At 34.4% G+C, this 26,344-nt stretch overlaps 1 protein-coding gene across 4 annotated transcripts in view; it reads left to right on the forward strand.

The window, feature by feature from the left end:
• LOC126771436 (muscle-specific protein 300 kDa-like) overlaps positions 1-26,344 on the forward strand; it is a 139,476-nt gene that overhangs the window by 75,507 nt on the left and 37,625 nt on the right. For all 4 annotated transcript variants that reach the window (XM_050491308.1, XM_050491305.1, XM_050491306.1 and 1 more), the window contains 10 exons: positions 1,096-1,228; positions 1,468-1,640; positions 1,803-1,954; positions 10,574-11,366; positions 11,440-11,598; positions 11,691-11,903; positions 12,060-12,335; positions 12,872-21,619; positions 22,988-23,098; positions 26,123-26,296. In XM_050491308.1, coding sequence (XP_050347265.1) covers positions 1,096-1,228; positions 1,468-1,640; positions 1,803-1,954; positions 10,574-11,366; positions 11,440-11,598; positions 11,691-11,903; positions 12,060-12,335; positions 12,872-21,619; positions 22,988-23,098; positions 26,123-26,296 — 10,932 coding nt within the window. The remainder of the gene's footprint in view (positions 1-1,095; positions 1,229-1,467; positions 1,641-1,802; positions 1,955-10,573; positions 11,367-11,439; positions 11,599-11,690; positions 11,904-12,059; positions 12,336-12,871; positions 21,620-22,987; positions 23,099-26,122; positions 26,297-26,344) is intronic.

Here is a 26,344-nt window from a genome sequence, read left to right on the forward strand (position 1 = left end):
TTCTTACAATGCCGGAATTCATGAGCAAAGGAAAACCCTATACGGCCAGAAAATAATAAAAAATAATCTCGTGCCGAAAATAATAAAAACAATTAATTTAGAATACGAAGGATCGTAACTGTTGACATTACCGATAAAAAGACCTCTTTTTTTAAGTTTAAGGATTTAAGAAGTTTTTTTATTATTTAACCTATATAGTAACAATCTTTAAATATGGTACTGCTAGGCTTATTCTGCTATCGAGGATAAGTTTTAGAGCATATTTCACCACGCTGCTCTAAATTGACTTGATGGATACACGTGTTGCAGAATTTCATTCGACACATTCAGGTTTCCTTCACAGCCGAGCTCGAGATGAATTATTATAAACACAAATTAAGTACATGAAACCTCAGTGGTATTGTACGGGCTTGAACTCGCAATCGTCGGTTAAGATTCACGTATTCTAACCACCACGCCACCTCGGCCCTACCTACATAGATCGATTGATATTAATAACATTTACTATACATATACATTAAAGGACTAATAATTACTTAAACTCATTAAGAGTACTGCCACGTTAATGTTACTAAAATATACCTAAAAATATACACCACCAGGTGATGACCACTAACCATCACACGCCCATAGGCCCTTCTATATATATATACATATATATATATATATTCTATATATAACGTACCTAACATTAAAATGTCAAAAAAACGTAGAATTTTCTCTCACATGATATTATGCATTTAAAAAATATGCGATAAAGAAATTTGCAGTGAAAATTCAGAAGTATTGTACAACATACAGCAAGTTAAACGTTATCACAGTGTTATCAGTCATCGCATTCCCTGATAACATTGTAAACAGTTGATATGCAACGCCATTTTGATCTCATGCCGTTTTTAACCCTTACTCCACATGTACAAAGATATTTTCGGAGTGAATTGTAATTTTAGGATATAACAATTTGTTTTACCATATTATTTATATTGCGGTATTCTGTATCTTGTTTGGATTTTATATAGTGACGGTAAGGTTGGTATTGTAGTTTTTATGATATGTGTGACTTTTGTTTGACTAAAATGTGATGATCGGTTGTAGAACCAGCAGCCGCTTCTCGACGTCGTTCGGGAGCGTGCTCGTGAGCTGTGCAGCGGCGCGGACGCAGCCAGCGGGGAACGTGTCGAACACAAAACCAGGGATCTAGCTGATAGATGGAATGTCGCCTGTGAAGGTAGGAAATAAATATATAAATTATCTCATAATATTATTATCATATCTACAATATATTTTCAGTACACCAGAGAAACTAAAATGTTGCTGAGCGGCTGTTTAGTTAAGCACTGATTTCGCTCTTTCTATCATTATTGATTTGATATTTGAAAGAAGGAGACACAGCATTGTTTAAACTAATCGTCCGCTTAACAACTTTCATAAATAAGGCAATTTATAACTATATGCTTATTATGTCAGGCTTAGCCAAACGTGCAGCGTCTGCAGACAGCCAGTTGCAGCGTTGGAACCAACTTTTGGATATTCAGCGAAGTCTAGCCGCGGCTGTCACGGCTGCCAGTGACCGCCTGCGACAGTTGGACGCCAGCCCTGCTACTAGGCGACGTGCGTTGGACACCAGGCATGCGCTGCAGGTATGTTGACAAATACCTCTATGTCTTAAAAAAAAAAAAGTAGGTTGTAATTGAATAACTTAAAACATTTCAAATGTTATCGTGACTATAATAATAGTAAATCATAATAAATAATTTGTATTAGTAATTTAAATTGATTTAAAGTATTTTTATTTCACTTAGGAACTGCAAAACGAAGTGTCAAGCCTTGAAGAGACGAGGGACGATTTATTGGAACACGCGGACTTCGTGGTGTCTCTCCTCAAATCACACTCTAAGGACGTAGCCGCTGACACGGAGAGGAATGTCAAGGAGTTGGTGGAAACTTATGAGAAGTGAGTATTGTGTGGTGTATTCTGCTTGCTTGGTCTTATTTCCTAATTTAATTTAAGTAATTACCAATTTTTTTCTGTTTAGAATAAATTAACCACAATTTTCTGAAACGCACATCAAAGTCAGATTAATTTACTCGACTTCCATCTGAACGGTGATTGGTCGATGCCTGATCACGTAATAAGCGACCAATGAACGTTCAGTATTTAGTCAGATTTGTAAATTTGATTTTGAGAGTGATCATAGATTCAGGAAATGACACAGATTCTATATAAATGTTAATTTTTTTAGAATTGAATTTAACAAGTAAGTATTATTTATATATCAATGGATGTGACCTGTGATCCTTTCAATATGTGTTTGAAGTTTTATGTAGTATTTAATGTAATGCAATTGGAGGTTTTCTGGCGAATATGTTTTAAAGTTGGAACAGCGAGATCAGACCAGGAAACAGAACCAAACGCTCGTACGATTCAATACGAAATATATGCGGAGTTTAGCAGTGTACTTAATTAGGTTTTGTCTTGACTTAAGTTTCATCATTATATCTACAAATCGGATATTAATAATAAAAATGTACTCCTGACCGAATTATATCTATCTATCTAATTCCTACATGAATAGAAAAAACACTACCATTAGCCCTGATGCCAATCAGAAGTATAGTGATTAAAAAAAAGAAACATTAGCAAATAACATTAAAAATATATTGATTCACGGTAAACCGTTTTGCAATACTTTCTGCCTTTTAAGTACTTTTATCGAAACAATGTAAAGTGATGACTACAAAACTTGATTGTATTTTACGGAAAGTTTTTACGAGAGAGCTCGACGAGGTCTGCCATTGTTAGCTTATGGACAGAGAATACTTCACCCTGAGTTTTAATCTTAATGGCGTCGAACTAATACATTTTATACCTACTAAAATATTTTGCGACATTTTTATATATTCTTCACGTTGCTTAATTAAGATTGTTAATAAATATAGATTGTTTATAGTTGAATGTTCTTGAAGAAAAACCCTTTTTGAAATAAATGAAATTAAAAAATTATTAAAAATTAATACTATTAGTCTATTAGTATGATGAAATAATAATTGCCCAAAGTCAATACATAAATTTGACAAATGACTAAAATTTCTAAGTTTCTTTATGTTCTAAAGTATAATAAGATAATGTCAGAAGCATGTCAATAAATATAAGCCATAAATAAAACAGAATACGTAGCCATACATCATACAAAATGTTACAAGATTAAGAGTACAAATATTTTTTTATAGTTATCAGTAATACTATAATTTAATTATAGTACTGTCTGAAAAATAAAAACAAAATAACATAAATAAAAACCAACAGTAAAGATGCAAAGGCGAAGAGATATGTTTGAATGTTTGAGAAAAATATATGGCGAACTGATGTTAACTAATTTTATAGCATTGATAAAAACACAATAACTGGACAATAATTGGGCTAATTAACTATTGCGTACATATCTGCTTTAGTCCGGATATAATGGAATCTTGGCAGAGCATCAACGCCTTCAATTTCAAACTCAATTTCAGACAAATACTAACGCTACTACCTTGATACGTTGTAATAAGATCACAATTCGTTTGCTTAACGTTTGGCCAATGGCAAAATTGATTTGGCAAAATGGCGTCTAAAATTCTGGGACGTATCATTTTTCTTCACTTCTTGGCGATGTTCGTAGATTTTTATGTTTGTTTTTTCGCACTGCAACCTTCTGTCTTCGTTAAAATGTTTATCAATAGCGCAAACGTTTTATAAATTAACTTTGTGTGAATTGGTTTGAGCGAAACGTAACTTCCGGTGAATACATAACATTGAATTGCTTTCGTACAGACAGAAATAGATTTAATTTACAGGAATATTTCGTTTTACAATTATATAGATTATTTTCACACACGTACTATTCAAGTATATTCTATTTTTGCTTGATTGAGATCTTAAATTATTAAAGTTAAAAAATAACAACAGAAGGACCTCCTAAAAAAATCGAATGTCATGCCCCCTAGAAATAAGAAAAATGCAGTAGCATCAAAATAAGGTCAATAAAAAAAATGTAAATATATTTCAAAGGCACGGACAACATCAATAGCCTATGGAGATTTATATATTTAAAAAAAAAGATAATTCCACATTATTTCATCATGTTTCATTGACTGTCTACCATTAGTCTGATCATTTACAGCGTCATTCATTAAATTTAGTAGACTTATTGTTTTAAAATGATTAAGCGAACGAAACGAAAGTTGTTAATGCCAAAGAAATTTTAGGTGAATGTAATTCACTTCGGCAAACGTTTTGTTCTGTCGGCAACTAGTGACAACATGAAAAATACTCATTAAAATTCTACGGGCGCATTTGGTCAGATCGACCAGTTTATGGCCGATTTAGTGCATTTTCCGAATTTATAGATCCAATTTAAGCCTTATACCAAGCGAATAAGGATTTCGGCTGATAAAATTCAGCTGGCGTTTATGTGAAACGCTTCGAATAAAATGTATTCGATGTCATTCAAGTTTAAGCTCAATAGTATTGTATTAAGATTTTTTTTTCGTTCAAGTGTTATAAATAGCTTGCTTATTTGGTAAAGTCTGACGCACACATATACGTATATGGAGCGGTCAAGGGCGCCCTGTAAGCGGTCATAGTGGTCGATCGTTGGATTGTATGTGAAAATAAATTAATACACATATTGCTTACACTTACCGCCCTTCGCGTGTTCATGTCACATTTACATTACTTTTTTATAGACCTTTTATTACTAACGTGATACGTATTCATCGATTATATAAAGACTAGACGACGAAGTAGATAGAAATCGATTACCATAATATGAGCTCGCAGGTTTATAATCAAGCACTAGTCGGTTTTTTCAAATGCTTAATTATAAGTTATATTGATGTTCGAAGGAAAATTATATCTGACCGCTGTTCACATTTATTTCCGAAATTATCAAAGTAAACAATACCAACACAAGCCCGCCTACTCATATTCTTACGACGTATCTTACGAAATATCAACCTTGGAAATTATCCCATGATTGATATTTCTTACAGCGCTTTTGTCTATGGGCGATGGTGAACCATCACGTGAGCCATTTGCAAGTGTATAAAAAAATGAAGCGTTTATGTTAAAATATATACTTTACAAATAGTCTCAATACTTGAATAATCGAAAAATGTTATGTATTTTTTTCTTTATAAAAATCTGTTTCTCAATTAAAGATTCTTTGTAACTTGTAGACATTGAAACTCAAGTACGCGTCACGAATGTTGCAATGACAATTTTTTAATCATTAGGTCATCAAAACGTTTTAAGATAATTCCGGCCTATGATGTCACCGGCAAACGACTCACGCGCATAGAACTTATATTTGCCTATTGAAATAGTGATGGGCCTTTCATGAATCGACTCGATGATGTTGATTTAAACTATTATTAAAGTAAACATGCTTACAAAATAGTAGTAGTTAATGATTGAAATAAATAAGTTGATGAATAGCGATTTCAAATGCAACCAACTTAACAACGAATTGTAAATGTGTGTCACTGTGGTTTTTAAATCATGAGTTGAAAAGTTGAAGTAATTTATTTACTTGTCTTATTTATCGATAAAGTATAAAATGACATAACAAGACTTATATATTTTTTTAAAAATACTTATGATTAAGTATAATTTTAAGTGAGTTATACATACGGCGTTTTAGTTATTATTGATTGAATTGATGACAAATTTGAAATCGAAGTGCCATCATTGTTTGCTAAATCACAAAAGACATCAAAAAAATTAATCGACCCATTATAAGTCGATTTAATACCGAAACGTAAATTTCCATCACTAGTTTCTAAATCTAAATCGAATCATTCAAGGATTCTGTACATTTTTAATGAATAGGGCTAAACTGTTTTAAAAAAAGAATTGTCTAGCTTGTTTTTTTATTTTTCGTTTCATCCTTCTTTTTTTATAAGCAAAGGTATTGCATTATACAGCCTAGTCTTGAGTATTTCTCTTTTTTTTTATAGAAAAGGAAGGTGGACGAGCATATGGGCCACCTGATGGTAAGTGGTCACCAAACGCCCTTAGACATTGGCATTGTAAGAAATGTCAACCATCACTTATAGCCAATGCGCCACCAACCTTGGGAACTAAGATTTTATGTCCCTTGTGCCTGTAATTACACTGGCTCACTCACCCTTCAAACCGGAACACAAAAATATCAAGTACTGCTGTTTTGCGGTAGAATATCTGACGAGTGGGTGATACCTACCCAGACGAGCTTGCACAAAGCACTACCACCAGTGTATTCTATTTTTGGTTTAATTTTATCTGCACATATATGAACGTTTAAGGAAAGGAAAGTACGATTATAATCTCTGATAGTAAATAAACATGCTGATGAATTATTTAAACAGTAAAAGCTGAAGTATCAATAATTCAGATCTTTCTCCTTTCTAGACAATTTATTTATGAATCGTTAACTTATTACGATTTTCCGAGATAAATCAATACAATTTCTACTAACCCACTACTGACGGGCGTATATACTTATGTTATAAAATATTAATTTCCGAGTCGTAGCTCATCCATTTAAATATATATTTGTAAAACATACAATTCGTTGTATACGTTATTTATAATTATTAACTATATTGTAGTCGTAATTGAATACGATTTTTTAATCTAAATTTACTTTATATACGTTCAAAATTTCCTTATGATTATTTGTAATTGTTTTTTTTCTGTCTAAAATTCGATTCAACAACATAGATTAAAAATTTTGCCACAGATTATAAACTACCATCGAACACGCAGCTAATGTAATAATAAACAAAGACAAACTTAGAAAAATATAAAAATCACAATGAGCACAATTGTAGATGAATAATTGTTATAGCGTCTTTAGACGTCTACTGTCCCAGAAAGTTTTATAACGTTTTTCATTGATTTAATTTAAAATAAAGCAGCTGTCAACAATAAAATGACGCGATCGTCTAAAACCATGGCCGATGCTCGAAGTCGGAGTGAGGCTAATTTATTTTAGCGAAACATATTTCTAACATTGCTCATGTTTCTATAATTTGATTTGCCGACACCATTTTATATTTTAAAAATATCTTAAATTATGTTTCAGAGCAAAAAAACTAATTCTGATCTCTCATAATATTATATATAATAGAATAATTAATACTGTATGTAAATAAAGGCAACGTCAAAATCTTTAATATATATATATAAGTTACTTTTTCTTTTTAATAAAGTTATTTTTTTATCTCAAATATAACAAATTCTATATAAAAAAAAAACGGTAAGTCCGTTTTTTAAATCTTTTTTAATAATAAGTTTCTTCTAAAGCAAAACATAATTAAAAAAATTAAATGAATGTTCTTATTTATACATTTTATAATAAGTTTAGAAGTCGACTAAGTTAACTCATATTTAAATAGTCGAATAATAACAAGTAGAAAGCGCCTCACGCTTTTTGCACGGTTATTAAATTGTTTCACTTTTTACTTCAAGCGTTATAATTTATTTTAAGGTTTAATTTGAACAAAAATCTGCTATTGACCTGAGATACCCCAGTGGATAGCACTCGTATGTATATATATAACCGAATACTCGTGTGCTTAAATTGAGTGCTTAATTTATTTAGTGCTCAACGTTTAAGCATCGTGGGAAATTCAGAATGTATAACACACGTGAATGACTAAGCTCCAAAATTACTTAGGAAATGAGGGATATGTCCAGCTATGAGTTATTATGAGTTATTGTTTCGTTGTTTTTCATACGTGCGAAATACAACTTCATTTAAAAGTTTGAAATTGATTGAAAATTAAGTCTCAATTTTCCATTAAATATTGTATTGTTACATATAGCTTAAGTAAATATTTAATAGGATGTGTCGCTGTTCAAGGTTCCACTCACTCGTTAATTATTCTACCAATAAATAGAAATAATTCGTATTGCTGTTCGATTTGAAGGGTGAGTTTAATTACAGGCCAAAGACGGTATTACCCCATTAGCATGGTCGGCGACGTATTGGCGCTGAATGGAATTATTCATATTTCTGATAGTGCCTTTTAACTTGGCATATTAATATCTATTTAAATATCATGACAAAAAATATACATTGAAAAATTGTTGAGTAATATGCTTTATTACTCAACACTATATTACATAGATCATACAAAAGTGTAGAGTTAGTATAGGATTTCTAGCCAGGATACCGATTTTATTAATTATATTTCATTGTCAAAGCTCTGTAATAACTCTGATTGATGATTGGAGCTTGTAGGAACTAAGTGAATATTTACAATTTTGTATTTTTTTTTAAAGAGTAACTACTCAATATCTTGCCCGTTCTCTATTTAACGTATATCATGAAAGCCAATTCTAAGGTTTAATTTATAGAAAACAAATTTCGCTAAAACGTTGAAACAATTGAAGACGAATCAATATTAGTCACAGTTAAAAAAATAGAATTTAATTAATTATTTGTTTCTCTTCTAACTAGTTATTAACTGAAGATGAAATTAATTAATATTTATATAATACATTGGCAGCGCAGTATACTGCAGTATCCTGTAGGCACAAACTCAAAACTCACCGCGAAACTGTCTTTGAAATTTTAGAAAGTGATTTACATTTTTCACCATTATAATTATAATTTTTCAAGAATACGCCATAAGTCAGTTGTCAACATTTTACGGATGATTAAAGAAATAAAAAATAAAAGTTCTTACAGATTAGTTCTGCAGATACATTTTCTCATGGAGAACGTTTTGATACAATCACATTGTTGCAACTCGCTGCTAGATGGCGCTGCAGTTCTTTAATTTTTAGTCGGTTCAACCGATCGCAATGACATTATGTTTACTTACACATCTATATATATACAGGCAAAACAACGTCTGCCGAGTCTTGCCAGGTATATACATAATAATATAGTGTGAAACACGTTGTTTCGATGCTGGCGATGCTAATGCCAATTACAATGTCTTAAGCAAGCATAGCATCAGGTGGATCATTTGTCTTCCAGTTTCCATTAAAAAATGATCTTGAAATATATAAAAAATGGCCATAAAATTAAATGACATGATTTATTCGTATCTGCATAATATTTATAGGTTTTTAATAAATCAAATAAAGCGATGCTTTAAAAGGGTGAGTCAGCTGGAGGGTGCATAAATTACTAAATATCTTATGTTTGGAAACGTACTAGCCATAGGCTGTCGGTAATTATTAACATATTAAGTGTATTTAAATCAGCATTCAGTTTTGATCAATTTAAGAAGCTTCAATGGCTCAACGGTAAACGTCACGTTGATATGACAGTCATAGATTCACTTCCGACCCGTTGGATAAGAGTAATAAGAACTTACGAGTAAATAAACTTTTAATAAAATATCGAACAATCGTTTTACATTAGTTTCGCATACTTCAACTTAATACATTTTAATGTAATTTAAAAATCCTAAGAATATCTAATGAGATTATTATATTACTATAACTCAACATAAAATCAATCGAATGCCGACACAACAAAGACAAAACGTCATATGTACGGCCGCCATGGACGCACAATGAAACTTCCCGACGCCTGCATAGGGGTTAGTTTTAATCGATCGTCGCTCCAGACGCGGGCTCGGGGGACGTCTGTGTGATCGTTACGTATTCAGACTGGTAGACTATTTCAGACCGGGCAGCGCATGCGTACTGCGCAGTTAAGGGGTCAGGGGCTCGCAGTGTGAACCGGGGGTTATACTTAGAACGATCGCCATTACTCAACACAATATAGATTTTCAAGATCGAAACTTGTGAGCAATGCACGAGGAAGATATCCCGCGTTACTTCCGCGATCCAATCGTTGCTATTCGGGCCAGTTTCAAGATAGTTATCTACAATATCCGAAGGAATACATGGTAGAGGAGTGAGTGCGTGCATCGAACGATCGTATACATGGGAGCGCATAGCGTGGCCTCGATGTGACTGTGCATATTTATTCGCGGTGAGTCACGTAAGCGAACGTGTTTCTGTGTTACAAAAACGTAGTTTTCGGGATTTGAGTACTAGGCGATCCTTGGCAGCCGCTCTATAAATGTTTACTTCGCCCACACGCACCTTGCGGCGCCGGCCGGTTATGGCTGACGGTTATTCATTAGCGCATGTCGTTGACGTTGCGCAATAAGCAAAAGCGGCTTATCAACGCTTCGCCTGTCAAGTTAGATGCAAGGTTGGAAATGTCACGTCACCATAAACCGAGCTCACATGCCGGCGCGGAACGTAAACACTAGTGCACCCAAAACTTCGCTGATGTCACTGCAAACATAATAGTGTAGAATAAAATTAGACGCGACGGGTGAATCTTTTGCTCGGTTCATTGAGCGACGTGCGGGCAAAGCGAGCGGATCGCCGCAGGCCGCTGCCACGACCGACGAGGTAACGCGTGCTCTGGAGCGCGACCTTGTGGCGTCATACCACGTCACGCTGCGCCGCCGGATTATTTTCGTCGCGTTTTGGCAGCTCTTCCCTATTCGCCAGAAGCTCCTCCGATCCGACTACTAATTGACGCGCCCTAATAAACGATTTCTTTTTCAGATTGCGACAGACTCTTGCGGCGAGACTCGCGGAGATCGACGAAATTGTTTCCGAGTTTGATCGAGTATCGGAAAAGATCGAGAAACTCCGACAGCAGATCGAAGTTTATATAGCCAAAGTCGGAACTTTCTACGTATTTGGGGAAGACAACGAAGCGGAGGTCCGCAACCTTGCCGAGCAAGTTTCGGATCTGGTAAAGAAGACGAAGACTTTCACTGAGGAGAGCGGGAAGCGGACCGGAGGCTCCGCGCCCGCGGACGTGGCGCAGGAGCTATCCGCACTAGAACTGTCTGCCGAGGCACTTGCCGCTGCAATGGAGGAGAAAGAGAGGGAGTGGAAGCGCGCACGCACCGCTCGTGGAGAATACGCGAGTGATGTAGAAGGCGTGCAGGCTTGGGTGCGAGCGGCCGAGGTCACGGCTCGCGAACGCACACTAGCACCAGAACCTTACCGCGAGCGCCTGGTGGCCACGCGTGCCGAGATACCTGCCGTAGCAGACCGCTTGGAGCATCTCGCCCGCAATGCGCGTGCTATCATAGAAGGCAGTCGCGACTCCGGCGAGCGCCACCTGATCCAGTCTACCGTCTCTGTGCTCTCAGAGCAATTTTCTGCGATTTGTAGCGAACTCGAAGCGCGGCAAGCGGCCGTCGAGGACGCCTGCGATGCCGTGGCGAGATTTTTGGCCTTATTAGAGAAAGTTCTACTTTGGGTTGAGACACAGCGTGCGTTCCTGGCGCGGCCTTTGCCGTTGGCCGATTTGCAGGAAGCGCAACAGAAACAGACTGAATATGGGGTAAGGCGCTGTACTTTTGCGAGGCGTGTACGCTTACTTTCTCTACTAATTATGAATTCATATTTTGTTTCAGAATGCCCTTAAGAGTTGTAAGCAACAAGCTAAAAATTTAGCAGATATGACTAAGGAATTAGAAACTATAGAGCGTGTGACGAGTCCAGGCGACCTGCCTTCTAGGTTAGAGGCTGCCGAAAATGCAACAGTTGACGTGGAAAAAAGATTAGCGAAAACAGTCCGTATTTCAAATAAAATAACAATAATCTCATAGCGAATACATACATAAGGATTTAAAAAATATAATTTTCTATAACTTATTTTTTTTAGAATGGTTTACTCCAAGAACTAGCCGAGGAGTGGGAGCGATGCGAGAAAAAATTAAAAGACGTCGGACATTGGCTCGAGGCAACGACGAGAACAATCGAGGCCCCACAGAATGCTAAAAAGCCTTTACGAGACAGACTAGCACTAAGAGAAAAGTTGATAAACGACATATCGACGCAAAAAACTAAGATTTCCTACGCAGTCGAGAAACTGAACGTGAGTGTAATCGTAGATAACATAGTTAGGGTCGTTGTATTTCTTTATTTGTGACATATATTTTCGGTGAACTATTTTTTGGTCGGTAAGGTTTAAGCAGGTGCAAGTAAGGTGAGTTTGTAACTACAAGTCGCTCATCGATCCCGCCGCTCACAGGTACACTTCGGACCCGATGGCGTCGCGGCACAGTCGCGCGCGCCAGAGGGCGTGCAGGTGGCAGCGCGTGAGTTGGCGGCGGCGCTGGACGCGCTTGCGGGACAGACCGGCGCGCAGGCCGCACAACTCGAAGCTGCACTGGCGCAGCTTGAGGCGTACTGTGCTGACGTAGCGCGTTTGCGCGCGCAATTGCTGCAAGCCGAACAGCAACTACGCCACGCCGCGCAGCCCAACTACAGTCCGCGCGACCCCGAGCGGGCCGCGACGCATCAGCAGGTGAGCGCTCCTTACCAACACCCTCATCCAGTAGGCTAGCGACCGTTCTAGTTTTGTTTATCGCCCGCGAGGCACTCGATCGCGAGCTTAGTGGTAGCGCAGATAGTACGATCCACCGCCTCATGTACATTATCACTGAACCACGCGATTCATGTTTTGTTTTCTTTCTGTTATCTCTCCTCATCCTTTTCGCTAACTAATCTATTTGCCGATATCCTCTGTTAGGAGTGTCGAGAGAGAGTTAAATCGCTACAAAGTAAGATACAGGCGCGGAATGAACGAATCAAACTGTTGATGCAGCGTGGCGTGCCGGATGCCGACCCGCTGAGAGACACATAGACGTCGCGTTGTCGTTTTTAGCTTTAAGTCGATTATTGATCATCTATTCCTATTATAATTTTTTTATCGTTACAAAATATACGTATTCGACATCGCAACAAGCGCCGTTTCTTTTCATTAACCTCAGCTTCCATCGCTCGAAATCCCGAGCTAGCGAACCCACTCTAAATCATGTATTGTCCGTACTTGCGTATCAGGAGGTCGGGCGGCGAATCGAAGAGCTGACTCGGTGCATCTACGAGATCGACCCGTACTTCGCCATGCCGACGGGTGACGAAGACCCGGCCGCCACTCTGGCCATGCTCGTGTGTAGCGCCGACAGCGCGCGCGCCAACCGCCGGCCGCGCTCACCCGAGCGGCGGCCGCGCGCGCTCGCCCCAACCGCCGTGCCTGCCTGGTTGCCTGGCGGCACCACTTACGCCGAGATAGTGAAGGGTCATGGCTCACGCTCCGCCTCTCCGGCTGACCGCCCTACGAGCGCTCAACGGCTCTACACGCACAGAAAGCGATATGAGCCGTTGGAAACGCGAGAACGTTCCCGGTCAGGAGACGCGAGTTCCGATGACAAAAATCAGAGTGATATTATCAGTGCGGTGCGACCTCGATCTCCAACCGATTATCCGGTCGAATCTAGTGAGCCAAAAGGCATCAGTGAGATCGTGTGCGAAGTTAGTGAGTGCGATCAGTTCGCTAGTGATGCGAACATTGTCTTTACCACGGAAACGAATGAACTGCACGAATATTATTCTGGACAGCCAGAGAAATATAAAGAAAGTGAAACAAAACCGATATCACAGGTTTCTCCTCAGACTGAATTAAGCTCGTCTCTATCGGCCAAGGAATGCAAGGCTCATGATCTGTCATATGCGGAAATTTTAACCCTAGGATTACACAAACAAGCAAAGACGCAAAGTATTGTATCAATGACAAAACCACAAGTTGCACAAGTTGAAATAGTAAAAGAGATTGTAGTTGAAGTGGAAAAATGTCCTCCAATTCCTTATGAACCAAAAGTCCAAACAAAGGATTCGCTGAAATCAAAAATGGATAGACCAGAGAGACGATCACAACGAAGTCGATCAAGAGATATGCCAAGACAACGTAGAGCTCCTGAAAAACGTCCTACAAAGGCTCATGACGTGCAAATGTTAAAAAAGAAGAAATTATCAAAAAAAGTTATAGAAGTTCAAGACTTTGATGATACTACAGATATTGTTGAAATAGATGAACCTTCTTTTGAACTAAAATCAACGAAAATTTCGGAAGAAATATATAAAAAGGATGAAGATAAGTCAAATCAGACTATAAAAAATTATGTAAAAGAAACTGACGATAAAAATGTAGATCATTTTACAGCACAGGAAAATATACAAGAAATTGAACAAAAGAGAAATAAAAAGAAACAAAAATCTAAAAAAACAAAAGGCACAGAAGATGAAATTGAAAAGGCGCTTAAAGAAATTGAAGAATCAGACAAACATAAAAAGAAAAGAGTTAAAGACTTACGAGATAAGAGCAAAGATGCTATGGAAAACATATCATATATGGCAACAATGCATGAATTAAAAGTTGAGCCGAAAGAAACTGATACTTCTAATAAAAATAAGAAAAAGAAAACACAAAAAAGTTTGCAAGAAAGGTTGAAGAAACACTTGCTATCTGAAACTGAAACAGAAAATAAATCATTGCTTTTAAAACATACTAAACAGACAGTCTTACAAGATTGTGAAAAGGATTTTACCACAGAAGCTGTTTGTGAAACGTTGAATTCTCCACATACATCTGAAAGCTTATTAGAAAAAGAGAAAACATCGGATGTACCTAAGGTAGACGACTTAAAATCTGAATCTATTAATAAAGAAGTCTTAAAACGTGAAACTTCAGTTGAAATAATAGTCTCAGGATATAAATCTAAACATGATGATTTAATAAAAACAGCTGATATAGAATCAACCTCACAAGTTAATTTAGAACTTGTTGCGTCAAAAGATACTGAAAAAGTAACTTTATGTGAAGAAGAAAGCGATATAACGAATGTGGAAACTGAAACAATAAAACAAAAGAAAAAGAAAAGAAACAAGAAGAATGATACATCATTAGGGGAAAATATAACTGAAGAAACGAAAACAATTTCTCAAATCGAAGACGTTCATAAAACATTAAATGTTATTGAAAATAAAACATCTGTATCAGATTTTAAGCAGTTAGGTGAAACTGATAATAAATTTATGATTGATAATTTAACCACAGCAGAGAAACATCCACGTGATGCACCGGAAAACTTAGCTGAGACTAAAAAGAAGCCAAAATTAAAAAAGCATAATATTAAAGATAAACAATCAGAACCAGAAGCGTCTACAGTAGAAACTAAAGAATCTGAAATATTAATCATGGACGAACAGTCCTGCAAGGATATTAAATCTAATAAAAAGAAATCTAAGGGCAAGAAAACTAAGTCCACGATTGATGATGAAATAGATATAGCTCTAAAAGAGATTGAGCAAAAAGATAAGTTTAAAAAAGAAAAAGGACATAGATCTAAAGACATAAAAACTGACATCCATATAGATCAACAGCATAAAAACACTGGCTCTGAGACTATAATTACGTCAGACTTTATTCCGAAGCAAGTGGAAGCTGACAATGATAACCTTATTTCCAAGAATGTATCAGGCTCTGCAAAAAGCAGTATTATAACAATGGACTGGAACACATTAATGGCAGAAGAAGACAAATTTTTAGAATCTGCTATCGATCCAATAACTGATGAACCTGATCAAGATTGCAAAATCTCAAGCAGTTCCCTGACACAAATTGCGTCTGAAGTAACCATTTTACAAGAAATTTGTAATCCTATTAAAGATACAAATGATAAACTGGAAGTTCATGTCTCTTCTGATATAACTGTAAATCCCGATAAAGACAAAGTTTTAGAAAAAGTAAACGAATCGTTACTTGGAAATATCGAAATGATTACTACACCTATTAGTGAACAAAATAATAATGATAAATTCTTTTCAACTGACACACGCAAAGAAACTTCAGTTAATGTTGTTGAAGAAATAACTCTGTATAAGCCAATTGATCAAGAGCTAGAAACACGTAAAATTTATCTTATTACTCATGAAGAAAAAAGGTTACCTCCTATTAGAACTGTTAAAGTTTTCAATAGCAAATGTAATTCTATAGAAGAAACATCTCTGGAAGAAAATTTGGATACAAGCACAACAAAATGTCGTAGCGTAGAAGAAAAAGAAACCATTGAAATAACACATAACTTTAAAACAGATCAAATTGAATCAATGTCAGAAGCTAAAGGTATAGGATTGATTAGTGATTTACCGACTGATGATAATATTATGAAAGTACAAAGTTTTAATGAACCAAACGAAGAAATCGATGACGTAAGAAGTTTGATAAAAAATGACTGCGAATCAGAAAAAATTACTCCAGAGAGTGTTTCACCAAATCTTCAGGAAGTTGTTATAAACTCAGAAGAAGTTGTTATAGGCTCAGAAAAAATGTGTTCTGATAATATTAAAACTAATACAACTGATGAGTTGGACCAAACGCAATATACGTCTGATAATATTGAGAAAGATGAATTACAAGACATTGTCGAGCAAGTTATATTTGGATCTGTACAAGAACGCAAAAAGTTTGTTGAACAAACTAGAATTACGCCTTTTATCGAATTGAACGAAGAAGTTAAGCCTTATGCAATTGGCCTTGACTATCAGCTATTAGAGTATAATTATTATAAATTTGTTTCAAATGAACAAAACAAACGTAACTCACAAATTAAAGAGTTGCAATCGACAAATTCTGAAAATCAATCACAATCACAAGTTGTACAGCAAGAAAAGCAACCTCTGGAGCTCTCTGCTTTAACGATAGATATTGAAGATGACGTTGAAAGTAGTTCACATATTCCGTCCAAACAAGATAATTCGCTATGCACCAACTATCAAGAATTAAAGGATTCAGAACATCAATATGCACTATTGCTAACTGACGAATCTTCGGCACAATCTATTAAACAACATATAATTGCAGATGTCTCATACGAAGAATGTGATATGATTGATAAGCCAAATGAAAATATAAAAATCATAAGTTTGATGTCTGAACAACTAAGATACAATTATCAAGAACTTACTGACGGTGAAAATTTATTAGGCAAAATGAAATCAAAAGAAATGAGTATTATTAAAGAAACGGTTCAAAGAGCAGAATTTGACGTACACGAAAAGCAAACAGAACCAATAGAAGATATTGTATGTGTGAGTAATGTTGTCAGTCATAAACGTAACGATGAATTACAAAAAGATGATACAATCGCAAAACTTGTGTGTCACATAGTTGAACCGCTGTATCAAAATTACCAAAGTATTGCCGATGCAGAAAATTTACTTGGTATGTCAAAGGTACAACAGGGAATTACTCAAAACACTGAGATAAAACTCCCTGAAAAAGAAACGATGACAAACTATGCTATCGAGGAACAACGACAAAGTTATCAAGAAATTGTTGATGCAGAAAACATTTATGGAATCATTAAATCTCGCGAACAAAGTCCAGCTGAGATAAGCAAAGAACAGATCAAAAATGTAGAAAATAATATTGAGGAATTCGTATCTAATCCATGCAAACAATACGAACTGCCAAGACATAATTATCAAGAACTAGTAGACGCAGAACGTTTACTAGTGATTACACCAATTAATAAATTACATGATACAACTGAGAAAGATATCATTAAAAAAGATTTAGAACAATTTATTGTTTCAAGTGAGAAACCTTTACCAACGGACAAAAGTTCAACAGTGGACACAGCAGCTTTTATTTATCACGAATTAAAAGATGCTGAGAAGTTATTAGCGACTGGAACTAAAGCTACTATAGATTCATACATAAAATCATCTGAACTAAATGTTAATCCTTACGAAATGCAGGATCCAGAATGCGCTAAATTATTGTTGGAAGATACGGAAATAGTTGAGCCTGAAAGCAAGTTGTCTTCTAACAATCAAATTACTTCGTCTCAAGAGAGACAACATAGTATTGACGAGAAAGTTATGAGAACATGTGTCGATGATTCTGTACTAGAAAATGTTCCGATTGTAGTTAGTAAACAAAAATCAATTATTAATAAAGAAGTTGTAACCAAAGATACAGTTCTTGAAATGACAATACAAGAAAAAATAATGCCCGAAAAAATAAACGACGAAAATACTGTAGATTCCATTTGTCACGAAGTACCTAAAGCACAAGAAGAAATTATAGATTCACTTGTGCCCGTTGTTTTTGGCAAGACTAATATAGAAAAGACGTTACAAATAAAAGAAACCGAATTACCAACAGAAGAGAAACAAATAACTACTATTGATGCAGGATTGACCATTGAAGAAGATGTTGACGAAGAATTTGTAATAGTAGACATGATAAGAGATAAACCAGAATCTTGCTCGATGATTTCTGACAAGGATATAGGTTTTGAAAAAAGAAATTCTTCAGAATTAGTCGAGGATGCAATTAAATTGATCGATGAAACAATTGAAGACGTTACAATTTTAACTAATACTCTAGATAATGTGGTTCATGATAGTCCAATTTCTGATAGTAATGCTGCTTTTGAAGTATTTGAAGATAAAATAAAAAGCTCACCTGAGAGCTTACAGAATCTTGAAACAGCTGTCGATATTGAAGCTGATTTTGAAATAGTCCCAGAAGCTTCAACATTACAACGAGAGGAAGAATTTTCGCAAATATCTCCTAATACGAAAAAGCACTCTGATGAGCCTGATTCTATCTCGGCTGCATTTATTAAAATTGAAAAAAATAGTGCAGTGCCTGTACCTAAATCTTCTACTTATCATACTGATGATACGCTAAACCCACCTTATGATATAAAAAGTACGGATACCAATATTCTAATAAAGCCTGCATTAGAACCCAATATTAAAACAATAAGCGATGATTTTACTAAAAATGAAACTAATGTAACGGAAACCTTGGTTCGTTCTGAAAAATCTCCTATTCACAGTTTGCATGATCTACTCCCTGAAATAGATTCCATTCCTGAATTTAAACCTTCCTTATCGAACACTGTTTTGTACTCAAATTTATCAGCTGATGCACCGGAATTCACTCCTTCGTATATGTATCAATCCACTGAAGCGACTGTATCAAAAAATAAATCACCTGGTAACGTACAACAAGAAAATAATTCCAAAAAACCAACACAAGAAAATAAATCTGTAGAATCAGTACCTTTGCCTTCAGAAGATGTAGTGGTGTCTGCTGGTATTACATATTCATCAGTATTAGCCAAAACTCCAAAAGATTTACAGGGCACTGATATGCTTGGAAAAGAAAACTTACAAGGCATAATTAACTATGAAACTATAGTTGTTCAAGAACAACCCGTTGAAATAAAAACAAAACGAAGTAAGAAAAAGAAAAAGGAACAAGATAAAAAGCATACGCCTAGAGCGCCAAGCACTGAAAAAGGTCAACATCAGACCGTTACTGAGATGGCACCTATCTTAGAGCCTATTAATGTTTGGGCTAAGGCAGCAGAAGAAGGTAAATCTTATGCAGAAGTTGTAGCTGAAGGTATAATAATACTGGAACAAAAAGAACCTGAAAAAAATCTCCCTTCATATGAGGAACCTATTCAATCTATTTCAAAATCGAATGAAAGTACTGTAATCGAGGTGGATGAAGAAACCTTAAAAAACAATGATGATAATCTTAGTTCCTGGGCTAAAATCGTAGCAAGTAGACCATCACCTGAAAGAACACCTAAACCGGAGATTAAACAACAAAAAGTAATTCAAACACATGAATATAAAGCACCGGTTATTTTAGTCGACGAATCTGATAACGACATTCATACATCAGATTCACAAGTCGATGCCGAAGGGTTCATTAAAGTGGACAGAAATAGAAGATCGAGATCTAGATCCAGGGAGGGTCGGTCAACGTCAGTTTCAAAAGTACCTGCACAAAAAACAGTTGTTCGTGATAAGTCTGAAAATAGATTTGATGCTCTGACAAGTACTTTAAAGCCTGAAGATGATAATATTCGGAGTAGTTTGTCAGATGATGAAAAAGAATCTTTAAGAAAAGTAAGAAAAAGCCGTCCAGTGAAATCTAAAGAAGAGGAAGTTAATCCTACATCAAAAATGTCTTTATGTACATCAGATGAAGAAAAACCATCAGTTAAAAAAGATACAAAGAAACGATCATCTAAATCGAAGGACAATACACATAATAATTCAATAGAAAAAAATATCAAAATGAAATTTGAAGAGCAAAAGTTACAAGAAAATATAGATGAATCTCAGACTGTAAAAGAATCTCCCGACAAAAGTAAGAAAGGTAAGAAAAAGAAAAAGGATAGGAAATCAGAAAACAAATCCTCTTCTGACATAACAATCACATCGTCTTCTATAGAAAAGAGTTTCATGGAACAAGATCATAAAGATGAATACCTAAAAGTAGTCAAAACGCCAATGTCTACGCCTGAATCTCTGCAAACACCTGTTAAAGATAGATTATATTCAGAAGCTCAGTTTTGGAAAGTAGGCCCAAGTGACTTAGAGTTAAGTCGTTTATCGGAGAATTTAACAGTCGAAGTTATCGGTGGTAATTTCAAAGAAGCCAAATTTACTCTTAGTGAAGATTCTTCTAAAAGTAATGATGATGATCTTATTTTTAAAGAGAGGGAAGTGCCATATAAACAAAATGATTCTAAAGAAAACGATTCTAAAGTTGGAGAAGATTTTGAAATGGAAATTCAAACATCTACTGTAGAAGAAAATATTTCTGATGAGCAATCGCTTGAAAGTAAAATAGCAGACATACAGCGAGAAATCGAAGAAATGTTATTGCCAGAAAATGATAATTCCGCTATGAGTGATGAAGTTCCTATAGAACTAACTGAAACAACCCCATTATCTGAAGATCTACATGATGATATTGATAATATGAGTCCCCTTTTAGCTTCTCCTGAACCAGAAGATTTATTGACGAAACCAAAATCATCAAAGACTGACGATCGCCCATATTTAGTCAATGATCAACATGTTAGTGTCAGCATGATTGATGCAGTATTGGGTGATTCTGAGGCAGTTAAAACATCATTAGAAAAAAATCAGGAAGAATTTAATAATAACCCTCTTAATGTTGAAGGACCGGAAGCTAGAATATCTATAGAGTCGAAAGTAACAAATACTGAAGTATCTGAAATAGTAACAAAAGATATATGTACTACAACTTTAACTGACCCCAAAATATTAACTACTAACAATGTACCCAATTTCATAACTAACAACTTAACACACCTAAAATCAGATGAATTTTGGTGTAACAAATTCGCAATAGATGACGCTGAAAAACTTCTCGCTGAACAAAACACAAGGCTTATTTCAGACGATAATTTGGTTTCCGAAAATAAATGCGCTAACTTACAATCAAATCTTAAAATCGATAATTCATTCTGGCCTGAGAAACATGTTTATCATGATGCGGAATGCCAGTACTTTATTTCAATATCAAATAAAAATAAGACGTCTAATAATATTCCAAGTGAAATATCAATCAATGATCAAAATGATAAAGATCGCGATCCTGATGGTAGGTCGGGTCATTCTTCTGATACAGAAGAAAAGGATCCGCGTCAGTCTAGTTTGCCTTACGATTCCAATTATATTTCAATGGACCTTCCGGGGGGAATATGTAGTTGGAAAGATCACAGTTCTTACTTGAGCTTAGAAACACCTACTGATTCTTTGTTGGGTCCGCCAAACGAGGACGCAACTCAAATAGATGTCGACATCCCAGAGGATACACTAACAGCCCCCTCCCTCGAGACCATTACCCCACCCACACCCACACAGGAGGAGCCCGAAGAAGGAAGAATCCAGAAGGCAGCCAAGGTGACTGAGCTACAGTCGTATTGTAAAATATTACACTTATTAATTTATGTTTGGCATGATATTCTCACAAAATTCTTAATTTCACTTATTACGAAATATTTTATTGTATATTGTCGTCTGCCAAATCTGCCGATCGTCTTGTAGTTGCAATTTCTTGGCCATCACTTCTAAGCTTTCTTTGAGTTTACGCATTTTAAAATAGTTCATAGTTTCTGAAGTATACTGTATTTGAAATCTAGTCCTGTCTAGTCGGATTAATATAATTTATATTCATTGATATTATACTCAATTTATTGTAATGAAATAAACGTTCTAATAAAAGGTGTGCAAGTATTGTTTTATTTAATTAACTTTATTCACATATGAGGTAATCATTATCCTGCGATATAATTCCGATTGTCATAGTTTTGACTTCTACAAGACGAACGATAGAAATGACGCTTTCATTGTATTTTAGATGCTTTATTTTGGGCTTAAAATTATTCAGTCAAAACAGATTAAACTTACATTTCTAGTACCTATTTGACAGATTGCCAATAATATTATTGGAATCAATCCTATATTGTGGATAACTTTGTGGCTGAGAATCAACACAAAAAGCAAACTTAAGCCAATAAAATGAAAAGAAAACAAATAAGGTACAAGTTTGAATGATTTTAATTTTGTGTAAGTTTGCAACTTTGTTTGTTTTACATATTATTTTGCAGATATTGTTTCAATTTTGTCGCCTTTATAATAGAATAAAGAGCTTTTCCACTCGCATATTTAGTATGAACATATGCAAAAAGCCCTGTTTCGTGATTGCTACATTTGTTTCCATATATTTGAATATTTTTGTAAATGTATTGTTCGTTGTCTCGTTTACGATGATTGTGGAATGTAAATATTTCAGTTTTAAGCCTAAATTCTCGATGTTGTAACAGAATGATTTCCACGAATGCTAAAATGTGTACAAAGCATGTCATGCCAATCAATTTCAAATTAATTGTTGTTTTTATTTGATGTTTTTGTTGTTGCTGTTTTAAAACCGATTTTGAGAATGCATTATTGACTTATGTTATCATTGTTATTACGTCATATTGGACTATTTTATTAGAATATTTATATAGATAAAAATTAACAATTCTTGAGATCGGTTTTTTTTTATATTTGGAATGCTATATGACTTTTCACCCTTTTCCCAGAATGCTTGCAACTTAACAAATGAATAGATTTTGAAATTATTGAAATGATTTTTATGTAATCAAACTTAAAAAATATATGACAGAGAATAAAATTGAACAATTCAATTTCAAAATCTATTTTTGCCTTAATTAGTCATTAGACAAAAGTGCACTTACTGTGGCTAATATAGAGGTGTGTTCTCAGGATGACTTATCTAACGATATTGAAACGCTGCTCGAGGAAGTCAAAATTGTGCAAGCGAATCTAACTGATCTTCCGGACGAAAGCCTTGACGCTATGGAGGAAGGACTCCGGGTAAGTTACATTTTCACTGTAAATACTACATTATCTCCTTTCGAAATCATCAAATGCGCAACCATGAACCGAATGCAGTTCACTTTTATGTGAAAATTGATTAGTGTCCTCGACTGTTTTTTTTTTTCCATTGTAATTTTGATAAATCAAATTTAGTTTATTTGAATGTAGGACGAGCGTTGACTTTATGAAACGTTCGCTACACTATTCTCAGACACGCTATTTGGGTCTCGTCTGAATGTTTCTGAATTCTGATGTAACCGATCTTATGGTATTATATATTGTTATACAGATACTAATGTTTATCCGACTCCCTCTAATTAAAATGAATGATGCGTTCATCACTAGAACCTAAATGATTCAACCGTTTTTTTTATATATGCTACGTCATTAGATTTATTAAATAGTGTCTTTATGACGTCACCAGAAATAGTAAAAAAAATTGTTATAAAACCTATTTCATTTTATAATTAGGAAAGATTATTTTTGTATATTTTTAGAGAAATTTGAGTAATGTTATATAAACGGTTTCGTTATCCATCATGCTATTCACTCGAAGCCTCAATGTAAACAAAACTAGAATCCACATTGTTACGTCAGAGACTTAAATAGCCATGTACATACATTCCTACATCACCGTCTGTTTTAAATACGCTTAATTTATATCCGGTTTTATGACCACATTTCTTTTTAAATCTCTAAAAGTTATAGCTATTGGTTTTACTAAGGCAAATTTAATTGCAGCTTCTTGTTGTTTTATATTATCGATTCTACATTTAAATATAATATCACCAAGTTTATAAATATTTCATGTATCGTCTATCAATATATCCTAGTATTATTTTTGAAACAAATTTTTAAATAATAAATAACTCCGTATGATGAAAAACTATGAGACTTAATAATAAGTTTCATTTAAAATTTTCACTTTGAACGAGACAGTTATTTCAATTTACGTATATACGTAACGTAATAGTCCTTGAAATGAAAAGTAGGAAGGTTTATATTTTACGCATTCTTTTTAATTTGGTTGAATAATACAGAGATGTATCAATAACAATTTCGAGATAAAGCACCATTGAAGTGACATATGTCACCTTCATATGCATTTTACTCATAATATGATGTCACCGTTTTCGAGTTACGACAGCGTTAAATATATGAATGTTGTATTTGGCACCATTCAGTAGGGCACTAGTTCGCGATACTTACAACTAGCTCCCGAATCGAATGAACGAAATATCGACCGAATATTGTGTATTCGAATTAAAATAATTTAATTATCGATTTCAAATCGTGAGTGCTGTACATGATTGTGAAGTAAGTGAAATAATTAATAGAAAATCAATAAAATATACGGTCGTTTTCACTTGTGTGCAGTTTTATATTAAAATATTAAAAAGTGTACTTAATTCCTATCTAACGTTAATACATTTTTCTACTATAAAATTAGAAATATGTAATGTGTGTTTATAAACAATAATTATTGGTCTGATAAAGTGAGTATTAAGTTTAAAGCTAGAAAAAAAGGATCTTAAGTTATTTTTTCAAAATTTCCTACTTAAATAATGAATATATATTACTATGGTAATTAAAAACTTTAACATGATTATAAGTGAAACTTTTTGTTAATTTTCAAATTTAATTCTTACACTAAGAACTTAAGGCAAATTAAACACTAACATAAAGTTTATCTACAAGGATATTGTTATATAATTAATATTTTCAAATAACACATTAAGGCAGTTTTATCTCTACACAGTAAAAACAAAATATGTTTGTGCGTGATCGGCTTAGTTTCGAAAACATATTTTCTTAATTAATAATTAATTTATTATGACTAAGTAAATTATATGGCAAATGGTACGTGACTATATATATGTATATGTAAGTAATTGTAACGATGATATCATACCCTATCTGCCTAGGAACGATAGCTAGTAAAAATATCATCATTATACCACACTTATTGCACAATTAGTTTTGAATGATTAATTAAATAAAAAATATACCGATATTTACCAAAACGATGACAATTTTTGCTTTGGTGCAAAATATTGAGAGTAGCTTTTAATAGTAATTTTTTTTCTAAGAACCTTAGAAACTGTTTGGCCAATATTATAAAAGTGTAGACGGCAAATTCTTAAAAAAAATTTGAAACTTTTGAGAGGAATTCGAGCAGGACATTTTTAATATTTTTTTAACAAACGTTGTCTAAAATATAATTTGTTTAAAACAATTCGTAATATATATTAATTATTTATGCTTTTCATGTACTTTTTGCGCAAAAATTAATCAATAAATTCATAATGCATCATATGAATACAATAACATATTATTATATTCAAAATGTTTCCAAATCAAATCAAAATATTTTAATTAAATTAACTTTTACGAGTATTTTTGAATCTCAATCGCTACTACCGGTTCGGTTAATAGCTGGCTACCCCAACAAAATCTTGGTAGAAATTACATTCAGCTAGTTAATTCAACAGGAGATCGAACAATCGTTAAATCCCTGCATTTTTGTCAGATATATATATACACGGAAGTAATAAGCTTTACTAATAAGATATTTTCAAAAACAAATTGAAGTCTACTTAGCACTAGATCACGTACAGACTGCGATATTTTATTAAAAATGAGTATTCCTTGCCTTATAAACCTAATAATAAGTTCATAAAGACGACAACTTGGCTTGATTAGTACCTTTTTTAGTATTAAATCATTGTATGTTAAATTTTTGTATAATATAATGATTACAAAATTTAAGTTTTAACAGCAAATATTTGAAATTTTCATCTTTAAATATCTTTATATAGATCAGTGGTGACATCATTGTTCATCATACTCTCAATAAGATAACACAACAAAATAAAATAATAGAAATAGTTTTTGCGTCAGACTGAGAAACATTTTTTTTTAAATGATAGTATATTTTATTTTATTTTCATTGATCTGGGCATTGATGTAAATTATTTAATAATTTGTCTTATTTAACAGATATATATTTTTTTATTCCAGGAGGGCATAACCATTCTAGTCAAGTGTGAGGAGGCTGCCAATCTCATGGAGCAGAAGATAATGGAGTTCTGCCACGAATCGGAAGTTCAATCGCTTCTAAAAGAGATTGCGATGATTAAGACACGAATCACAAAGTTGCTACTGCAAGCCCGGCAAGGATTGACCACTATTCAGGTAAGCAAGGTTTAATTACCAAGAAATGTTAAAATGTTTAATATGAAT

Source organism: Nymphalis io, chromosome 10 (assembly GCF_905147045.1).
Source record: "Nymphalis io chromosome 10, ilAglIoxx1.1, whole genome shotgun sequence".
NCBI lineage: Eukaryota > Metazoa > Arthropoda > Insecta > Lepidoptera > Nymphalidae > Nymphalis > Nymphalis io.